The 9,559-nt window shown below is 42.9% G+C and overlaps 2 protein-coding genes and 2 non-coding genes across 7 annotated transcripts; 3 read left to right on the top strand and 1 right to left on the bottom strand.

Annotated features, from left to right (window-relative positions):
* Nucleotides 1–5: 5 nt before the first annotated feature.
* Nucleotides 6–1,900, bottom strand: mlnl (motilin-like). The gene is made up of 4 exons (XM_086168061.1): nucleotides 1,805–1,900; nucleotides 1,055–1,185; nucleotides 242–343; nucleotides 6–150 (listed from the first exon to the last, which is right to left on the bottom strand). Exons 2-4 carry the CDS (start codon nucleotides 1,172–1,174, stop codon nucleotides 16–18), a joined length of 357 nt encoding a protein of 118 aa, XP_086024187.1. The 5' UTR covers nucleotides 1,175–1,185; nucleotides 1,805–1,900; the 3' UTR covers nucleotides 6–15.
* A 1,469-nt stretch (nucleotides 1,901–3,369) lies between these two features.
* nop56 (NOP56 ribonucleoprotein homolog) lies at nucleotides 3,370–8,507 on the top strand. 4 transcript variants are annotated; one of them, XR_015107753.1, is made up of 13 exons: nucleotides 3,370–3,473; nucleotides 4,249–4,338; nucleotides 4,415–4,529; nucleotides 4,714–4,878; nucleotides 5,070–5,268; nucleotides 5,537–5,724; nucleotides 5,977–6,128; nucleotides 6,323–6,423; nucleotides 6,785–6,933; nucleotides 7,122–7,243; nucleotides 7,460–7,579; nucleotides 7,762–7,937; nucleotides 8,046–8,507. XR_015107753.1 is itself a non-coding variant. In XM_086168054.1 (13 exons), the coding sequence occupies exons 1-13, from the start codon at nucleotides 3,471–3,473 to the stop codon at nucleotides 8,047–8,049; spliced, it is 1,494 nt and encodes a 497-aa protein (XP_086024180.1). In that variant the 5' UTR covers nucleotides 3,370–3,470; the 3' UTR covers nucleotides 8,050–8,507. The 4 variants fall into 4 exon arrangements, 3 of the variants coding, with proteins under 3 accessions (XP_086024180.1, XP_086024177.1, XP_086024179.1); XM_086168054.1 differs by having other exon boundaries at nucleotides 7,852–7,937; XM_086168051.1 differs by lacking the exon at nucleotides 7,762–7,937 and having other exon boundaries at nucleotides 3,371–3,473; nucleotides 7,974–8,507.
* LOC147222386 (small nucleolar RNA SNORA26) lies at nucleotides 5,782–5,903 on the top strand. Its single transcript, XR_015107826.1, has one exon. It is a non-coding gene; the product is annotated as a small nucleolar RNA SNORA26 (small nucleolar RNA).
* Nucleotides 7,322–7,388, top strand: LOC147222385 (small nucleolar RNA SNORD57). The gene has a single exon (XR_015107831.1). It is a non-coding gene; the product is annotated as a small nucleolar RNA SNORD57 (small nucleolar RNA).
* Nucleotides 8,508–9,559: the final 1,052 nt, after the last annotated feature.

The raw sequence follows: 9,559 nt of genomic DNA, 5'->3' as shown, positions 1-9,559 counted from the left end.
TTTGCGTTCAGCGCGTCACTCGTTCTTGCACCGGCGAAAAATACCTTTCTGATGCTCCTCCACCATTTCATGGATGATCTCCTCGAGCACTGGAGCAACGTGATCGAGCTGCTTGGGGGAAAGATGGACTGAGATCTCCACTGTTTTATCCTGGATGCGAACAACACACACAAGTAGGGACATATGAGACAGAAGCACGAATGGCTGAAAAAAAGATTTGGGAGTTTTCTGCTTCACTCACTAGATTATCTCCCGTCTCCATCTGAGGAAGGTCCTGCAGGGTAACTCCTTCAAAGTGGTCGTCCTCTGATCGAGTCTCCGTGTCTTTTCTGCCCTCTCTCTCCTGCTGAACAGCCGGTCCAAACACAATAAAGATACAAACGTTTATGCCTTTTCTTAAACGTCTCAGGGGATCATTTATTTTAGGTGATTTGCTACTTAAGCTGTTATATATATATATATATATATATATATAATTTAAAACATATTTTCTTTCATTTCTACAGAAAATTATTTTAAGGTTTTTGGAAAAATGTTATTCTACACAAAGGTGTTGCCAATTTAAAGCTATTTAGATAATGTTTTCAATTTCTAGTTCAGTGATCCGTAAAATGGGTAACAACCAATCTAGCAGAGGGAAAAGGCAATTATCTCATCACTTAAAATTTTACTATTCTATGTTAAATACAACTAAATTTACAAAAAAGTGACCTTTTCCTCTCCTTTTTTTAAATTTCATTTTATTTTGTCATTCTTATATTATTTCATTTTCATATTTTTTACAACTGTGAATAAGCACGCCATTTTCATATATATAGAAAATATATATTTAGAAAAAAGTTTAAAAAAAATATATATATATTATATTTTATATTTTCTAATATATATATATATATATATATATATATATATAATGTGTAAAAATTAAAAATAATTTTGGGGGAAACATCCCCTTATGGGTTCCGTCTGGATCAATCTGAAAGAATGTTGATAGAACTTTGTTTGCACTAAATAAATGTTCACTGACTGCTCTCGCCATACACAAGCTGTTCACCTTCATCAGCCTCAACTCCTTCGGGCTGAAGAAGGTGATGTGCCCTTGTGTCCTCTCAGCCAGCAGCGCCACGCAGCACACCAGCACCACACAACCGGCAACGGCTCCACGCATGCTCATTCTGCTGCCTCCTGAACACACACACACATATATGCAAACACGGAGAAATATTGTACAAGTTTGCATTACTTTCAAAGGCTGGACGTATGCCTGTTTTCCATTTCCAGGTAAACATGAACTGACTTGGCTGACAGCAGTAAGACAAACGTACAAAATTATTTTGAAATGCTTAGAATTTAACATTTTGAAAAATGGAGGGGGCTATGAAGGTTAAAAAAAAGTAGTTTGCAAGACCATGGCCCGAAATCAGCAAGCGGTTAGAGGGAGATGAAGGGTCAACATGACATTAAAAGTCATATTTTAGTGGAAAAACTACTTTTTTTTCTTCCATAAACCCTACATTTGAAGTGTAGGTTGTATCCATGACTGTCCATGCAGTACATGGGATACAAGCAGAGGTGAGTGGCACTGACCCCAGCACTCAAAAAAAAAAAAAGGGAATTCTTCTTGGCCAGAAAGGGGAAACCAGTCAACATGAATAACAATAACTGTGAAAAGAGCAGCAAGAAGAACTCCCATGTTATTATGCAAGGTTGACAAAAAGTAGGGGGGAGGGAGGGCATGTAAGTAACAACAAAGTGCTCCAGTGACAAGCGAGATAAACAGCTAGAGTGAACCAGCCATACTTACAGCAGCGAGACGGCTCTGGACGCAAACGGAGCAGAATGAAAGGAGGATGTCAGAGAGGGGAAAGGCAGCGGTAACAGGGGGCGTAGGGGAGCCCAGGAGACAAAGAGAGAGGAGCAGGAGAGGCCATATGTTACTCACGTGCTGTGTCAGCCCTGGTCAGTAGATCAAGGAAGTGTGCTTTAAGATGAGCTGAGTTCTACCAGTCTGAGTGTCTGCGCGTCCCTGTCAGCCTTTATATCGAGCCCTCTCCTTTTTTACTGTCCTCCCTCACATCCGCTCCTCGACAGACTCCTTCAGCCACTCTCATTCAGCCTCTCGGTAACACAGAAGTTACTTAGGAATCTCGCTTTATATTTCCGCCCTGCTGAATGTGGCACTTACAAAACAACACCACTAAGGACATTTTTTACAATTAAAAACACCTTCTGTATAGATGCATAAACAGTAAATTTCTCCCTCCATAATGTGTCACCTTACTCTGCAGCTGTCTGCTGTGGTTTGTTTCCACATCTCCTAAAATACACAACTTTATAAAGCAGACACACATGTGCAAGCTTTATCTTTACAAATCATGAAAAAGCATGAATGAAAGTGTTCATTGTACAATCCAATCAAACATGACTAGTAACTGTAGTGGCACAGCATGTGTAACATAATTGGGTTTCACCTATAGCATAATAAATGTAAAGGCATTCTTTGTTATTTCATAAACCGAGTAGTCTTTTGGCAGTTCAGTGCTATAACTGGAAGACATTTCCCAACTAAATTATCTTTTATCTTTCTTGTATTAGAACACTTGTGATGAAAATATAAATAGAAAGCAGGTATGATAAGAGGAATACTGAAAAAGATGTGTATAGCTGTAAGTCTTTGCTGCACCCAAAAGGACTCTCTGTCCTAATGGGTCTGTCATAAATTCCTTGCTTTTGAATAATATTTGACACATTTATGACCCGCCGGTGTTGTATACTAGCACTCACACAGTCTCACATGCATCTGCTCCTCAGAAACCGTGTGACACAAAGGAACTTTAATGGCGCTTTTCACAAAATATGACGGCTTTCCCCCACATCAGTGAAAGATTGCAGGATGGGTTTGTGTCATCAAAATGCCTTTCACAAGTGGATAATTAGACAGATTGTCACTGCTGTATCCGATTTTGGCGCAATTCAAGTAGATAAGTGCTTTTGTTATTTCCTTCTGGGGCATGCGTGCACCACCTCACTGTCACAGTTTCTATTTATATATTTTCCATCTCCTCATCGCAGGATTGTTGTAATGATAGTTAAAAACAATTTATATTCGGTATCTTTGGTCAAACGAATTTACCTTCACTTTGGATAACTATGTAGCACTGTAAGCACTGTTGAAATACATCATTACATTAATAATTCCATTACATTGTAACACATTGTAAATTAATGTAATCATTTGATGTCAACTGTTGACAGGTCTTCCTCAATTCTTTATTACAAATTTGTACTCATTCTGTGATCATGGGGGGGGTGAAAGTGGAGTTTGTGTGAAGTCTCGCGATGTCTTACGTGATCTCGCGGCATCTAACTGGCTGTGGCTCGTAGTTCATCCCAGTCGCCTTCTCTTTTCGTGAGGTGAAGCAGCAGAAAGAGCACATCGTACTGCGCACTGTCGCCGATAACCACTAATCATGGTAAGAAAAAGTGTTTTTCGACATTTGACTGTTATTGCAGATATCTCAAGCCTGTTATCCACTTTCCAGGGTTATAATCTGACGAATGTTTACTCCTAATATAACATTTTTAAATAACTATAAAGGCCTCAAGATGGACGCAACAGTTAGCTTGTCGTCTGTGTGGCAACGCTAGCAGTCGAACTTTAACCCAGCCCGCATTAACCGATTATTACTATAGTCATTAACCGATATATAGGGTTATGCAACAAAATAAAATGCGGCTAGCTTTATACCCTAAATCCCTCAGGGCTAGATGACGGTAGCTTTCTTCTTCAGGCCGAGGCTAGCAGGGCCGCTAGCACAAGTTAGCTCAACGCCACTCTTTCGCCCGGGTCGACACGTGGATTCGCTGCTACCACGTGTCGGGGCGATGGCGGGGATGACTGCACGAATTTTGACAAGCAAAAAGCCTCATACCAAGAACCTAAATTTCTTTAAATCTAACAAACCAGAGGAGGTTTTTCTATAAATGATAGTAGTTATAGCTTTATGAAGGTAGTATAGGAAGCCGGATCAGCATGGTTAAACATTAATCTACCATGGTTTGACATGGTTAAATGTCAATACATCTGGAGGGAAATGTGTATTAACGGATAGATTAATAACCGTAAGTCATGTATTACAGAAGAAGGGAAATTTCAGGGGAGAAAATGCAGACATGGATAGCATATTCTTGCATCATTTCAAGTTAAGACTGAATGTCTTCATGTTAATACCTTGGCTCTGTCTGCAGGTGCTCCTGCACGTGTTGTTCGAGCATGCATCCGGATATGCCCTCTTCGCCGTCAAAGAGGTGGAAGAGATCGGCATGCTGCTACCTCAGGTAAGCCCAGGCCTCCACTGCTCGAACCGTTGTACGTGTTCTATGTGCAGTCCCCTAACTGCAGTGTCTGCTCCAGGTGGAGGAGAGTGTGCTGAGTATCGCCAAGTTCAACAGCATGGTTAGCTTAGCTGCATTTTTCCCCTTCAAGTCAGCCCAGGCGGCTCTGGAGAACATCAACGCCATCTCTGAGGGTAGGTTTTTGAGGGGGGGAATTCAATTCAAATGTCATCTGGTGTAATGATGTTTAATAATCTGTCAATCCACTGAGCTAACATGCTGACTACTTTAATGTCAAACCTGAACACCCGAGTATTGCGTACTTGAATCTGGTTCCTTGTCCTGCTGCACACCTAAGCTTTCTCCTTCTCTCTGCAGGTCTGGTTCATGCTGATCTGAAGTTGTTCCTTGAGACAAACCTTCCCACTTCTGGAAAGAAGAAAGCAGTGCTGGGGGTGTCCGATGCAAAGATTGGAGCAGCCATACAAGAAGAATTTAATGTCTCTATTCAGACAGTCGGAGTTGTGGCAGAGATAACCAGAGGTATGAACATCTAACAAGGGTTTCTTCGACAAATCAATAAGCTTAGTCGACCAGACGGTGCCCTGTTGTGATGCGAACATGTTACCCTGAATTTGTGATGGTCCATACTGAAAATCTGAACAGCCACCCTAGAAGATCTGTCCTGGCGCCAGAACCACCCGACCCCAACCAATCTTATGTTGTTCCCCCAGGTTTACGTCTCCACTTCCACTCTCTGGTGAAAGGTTTGACCGCCCTGGCTGCCTCAAAAGCCCAGCTGGGTCTCGGTCACAGCTACTCCAGAGCCAAGGTCAAATTCAATGTTAACAGGGCCGACAACATGATCATCCAGTCCATCGCGTTACTGGACCAGCTTGACAAAGACATCAACACTTTCTCCATGCGTGTCCGGTAAGAACTAGAACGTCACCTGCTTTCAGTTCGCTTGTTGATGCATTCAGGACAGCAAACCTCCTAATGCTTACCACAGACTGAGACCCTCTGTGCACGGTCTGTATAGAAACGGGAGGTACATAAATTTCTCTCTACAAATTGGCTCTGCTGGTCTTGTCTGGTTGAGCATTATTGTCGGGAGAGGCATCTTTTGTCACTTTCTACGGGTAGAAGTCTTGTCTTCTTACATCTTTGCTGATCACATTTCCCTCCCCTCTGTCTTCAGTGAATGGTATGGTTACCACTTCCCAGAGCTCATAAAGATCGTGTCTGACAACTCCATGTACTGCCGCCTGGCACAGCTCATTGGCAACAGGAAGGAGCTGTCGGAAGAGAGTTTGGAGGGTCTGGAAGAAGTGGTGATGGACAATGCCAAAGCCCAAGCCATCCTTGAGGCATCTCGCTCTTCGATGGGTGAGCATCAGCGATTGTCTAAAAATCTTGCTGTTTTTGGAAACGATTGCCCCTTTTATGCCCACCTCGGACTAATAATTGTCCCCGGATGGTAACACAGGGGGGCAGACGATATCACTCTCTTAAACCTGTGGTGAAGGCACACCTCCTCGCTGCGGATCCTGTCGAGAGAAACAATCACGCGTTTGCTGTTTAACAATACTGTTGAAATGACAACACACGTTAAAAAGATTCTCCCCTTTGCCGGCGCAGGCATGGATATATCGCCCATTGACCTTATCAACATCGAGAGGTTCTCAAGCCGCGTCATCTCGCTGTCAGACTACCGGCTCGAGCTCCAGGAATACCTGCGCTCCAAGATGAGCGTGGTAGCTCCAAACCTGGCAGCTTTGATCGGAGAAGTGGTGAGTGGTGTTGAATCTTGAAATTTACAAGTCTGACGCGTAGGATACCAATGATGTCATGCCAAAATCTGTCAATCCCCTGATACTTCCTGATGAGAAACTCCTCTGGTGCTGATGGTCATTCTGAATGTAGCTCGTGCCTCGAAGGACAGCGCTCGGATAAACCATCTAACGCTACTTCTGCTTGCTTCTAGGTGGGCGCTCGCCTGATCTCCCATGCTGGGAGTCTAACCAACCTGGCCAAGTATCCAGCTTCCACCGTTCAGATCCTTGGAGCAGAGAAGGCCCTGTTCAGGTACTGGGGCGCCCCCTCCCTGCTGGGGAAAGTGGTTGCAGTGATGGCAGGGCTGGGCAGGAGCCGAGCAGGGTGAACGGAGAGGCATTCTCTGGCCTGATCCCTCTTGCTCTTTTGCACCCCATAGTCTGAGCAGCCACTCACAGCACAGAGGTAGAGGATTTGATCGGCTAATTTTAGCTCAAAGCAGACTGTTCTTGATTTTTATAAGTCAGAACGGTACTCAAAAGAGACCCAAGTAACTTAAGGCTTATGCAAGCAGTTATTGGAGACTCCACAAAATAGCTTGTTTTTCAAAACATACCCTCTGCATATTGAAGCGAACAAAACGGGTGCTAAATGCTGCAGTGTTTTCATACAGGGCCCTCAAAACTCGTGGAAACACACCCAAGTACGGACTGATCTTCCACTCCACCTTCATTGGCCGAGCCGCGGCCAAGAACAAGGGTCGCATCTCCAGATATCTGGCAAACAAATGCACCATTGCCTCACGCATTGACTGCTTCTCAGGTGAGAAACTCGGGGCATTTATTGCTCCGTTAAATACCAAACCGATTTGCAATGATGCTCATTTTTCGTCAGCAGTATACAGCCCCCGGGCTGATGTTGATTTAATCTTTCCTGAGCAACGTAACACTCTTGCATTGGGGAAGCTGTTAAAGTCTCCTGTGATAACATCTTTTTCATTTTGATTTCAGAAATCCCCACCAGTGTGTTTGGCGACAAACTACGCGAACAGGTCGAGGAACGGTTGTCTTTCTACGAGACTGGCAGTCTACCCCGGAAAAACGTGGATGTCATGAAAGAGGCTGTGAAAGAGGTGAGCTGGGTTCAGGAGGAATTCACTGGGGATTTCTACATGCCTTTTTATTTTTTAAGACTGTGACTTATTCAATGCTGTGAAGTGATGAAATGTCTCACCCTGACTTTGCTGAGGGTCAAAACTGATTTAATGAGTCTGATGCAGCACTGTTTTCACAAGGCTCATTATCAGACTATCCGGATTGGAATTACAAATGTGCCCCCTCCCTGTTAGGCTACTGATGTCGCAGCAGAAATCAAGCGGAAACTGGAAAAGAAGGAAAAGAAACGCAGGAAGCGTGAAAAGAAGTTGCAAGCACTTGAAGAAAACGGCGAAACCAATGGCGATTCTGAGGTGAGTACCAGTGAAAAGTGGGTCTTGTACTAATTAGAGCCATAGAAACTGTCACAGCAGCAGGCGTGTTAAAACAAAGTTTGAAAACAAGGCTTCATACATGGTTCTTTATTCCTGGGATGTTCTTCTGGCACAAGCAGGTTTTGTTTTTCTGCTATTTACTACTAAAATCTGTGTTCTAGGACAGTTCCAGGCCATGTTCAATACTCATTTTCGACAGTTTGCCAGCATGTTGATTTGAGATTTGACCCAGATTGATGGTCCCTTCTCAGTGTACGACATGCAAGACTAGTCTCTACTCAGAACCATTGGCTGGTCCCAAACAATGGACTCATCCACTGATAAGAGTTGGACAAATGTGAGATTACAAAAAAAGGTTACCTGTGGTTCGCAGTTTCCCATTGTTGGTACGGACCTACGAGTAGAGCTGCCGTCCATCCTGACTTCGACTTGTGCTTCCTTGAAGGTGAATGGAGGTGGAGACACAGCTGCTGTGAAAAAGAGCAAGAAGAAAGCAGCAGAGCCAAATGAGCAGACAGAGACCACAGCTGAAGAGAACGGAGCAGAGGGGGCCTCTGCAAAGAAAAAGAAACGAAAGTCAGTAGTTCCAGCGGAGGAAGCCGCAGATGATGTGGCAGAGAACACAGACCCCCCGATAAAGAAAAAGAAACGCCAAGCTGAATCCTTGGACGCAGAGATTGTGGAAGAGACGCCTGTGTCTGAGAAGAAGAAGAAAAAGAAGAAAAATGTTGAGTGAATGTGGTCAGAGACTGAAACAACTTGTACAGAAACACATGGTAATTCTCTTAAACTAGTTTGCAAGCAGCTTTGTTACAATTTATTTGAAAGCAGAACGAAATGCAAAGATACGCTTGTAATTGTGCCTTTACTTCAACGTGTACTTTTGTAAATAAAACTTTGTTTAGTATTTTTCTATGTCATTTATTGCTTTAGACGCCAGTCTTCAAACATCAAGTGTTAGAGGGCTGAAGTTGTGTAAGAATTTGCTCAGGGAGTTCGATTCCTGGAGATTGACAGGAAATGGAAGCTAGTGTGATTGGAAGGCCAGTAAACTAAAACCGCTTGGCCACTCCAAACCTCTAGTATTTTGTGGAGAGCTTTTAAACAAAACCGCTAAATACACGGCGAAAGGGGTTTCATTCCTTGCAGGAATGCAAGCGGATAGTGGGAAACTAATACTTTGTAACTATTTCACTTCAGTTAATGTTCCAAATTAACATTTCACAGTTAAATTCGCCCTCCTGTTGGCTTGCCAAATACAATAAATTAACTAATATTTGTATACTCATTACAAACTAAATTGATGGTATTTTTGCCGCACAACTTGCCACGTCAAAGCTGTGTAGCCATCCCTGACATCTCAGGATTACTTGATAGTGTAATAACCAAAACGTTCTTACACAGTGGTCTGTGGAAGGAGCTGTGTCTGTGTTATTCACACTGCATTGACCATGACTTAAAATTGAAGTTGTGAACTTACCCATGGCCTTGGACTGCACAGCACAGGCAAAGCCGGTTTCAACAATCCTACACAAACTGATGCAAGACCCATAGAAACATCTCAGAACTTTTAATTTTGGACAATAAGGACTAAACCAATGTTAAAATGACATCAAGGCCTGGCTGGTGAATCCAACCATCTAGTAAGAGTTGAGGAATGAAGAGACATGGAGGGAAATTGGGCAAAAAGAACTCAGGCTATAAACTCAATTAACCCCCAGTATAAGGATTCACAAATGCAGGAGACCATAATTACAAAACATCTTCTTCTAAAATTAAAAAAAAGGCCTTTGCCATGAAAATGATGTGTAGCATCTATATACATCATTCTCACTTCAGTTATGCATACAAAAGAAATCCACATCACAAGATGCTTGTGTTCAAGTATATTCACCAACTTTGTCTCCATGATTTAGCATTCTCATCTTTCCATGTTTTTAAATTAAATGCCCTTCAAAA

The sequence above is a fragment of the Fistularia commersonii genome, chromosome 21, assembly GCF_037954325.1.
Source record: "Fistularia commersonii isolate RoL2024-O1a breed Wild chromosome 21, RoL_Fcom_v1.0, whole genome shotgun sequence".
Classification (NCBI taxonomy): domain Eukaryota; kingdom Metazoa; phylum Chordata; class Actinopteri; order Syngnathiformes; family Fistulariidae; genus Fistularia; species Fistularia commersonii.
Note: the sequence above shows the minus strand (reverse complement) of the source record. Positions and strands in the feature narration are given on the sequence as shown.

Excerpts from the sequence above, each read along its gene's own strand:
- nop56 (XM_086168051.1), top strand. Across the intron at positions 5,725-5,976 it reads GGCATCTCGCTCTTCGATGG|GCATGGATATATCGCCCATT; the intron begins GTGAGCATCAGC and ends TTGCCGGCGCAG. Across the intron at positions 7,580-7,973 it reads AAACCAATGGCGATTCTGAG|TTTCCCATTGTTGGTACGGA; the intron begins GTGAGTACCAGT and ends TGTGGTTCGCAG.
- mlnl (XM_086168061.1), bottom strand. The coding sequence starts at position 1,174 with ATGAGCATGCGTGGAGCCGTTGCCGGTTGTGTGGTGCTGGTGTGCTGC. Across the intron at positions 344-1,054 it reads AGGAGTTGAGGCTGATGAAG|GAGAGAGAGGGCAGAAAAGA; the intron begins GTGAACAGCTTG and ends GCTGTTCAGCAG. Across the intron at positions 151-241 it reads TGGAGACGGGAGATAATCTA|GATAAAACAGTGGAGATCTC; the intron begins GTGAGTGAAGCA and ends GTTCGCATCCAG.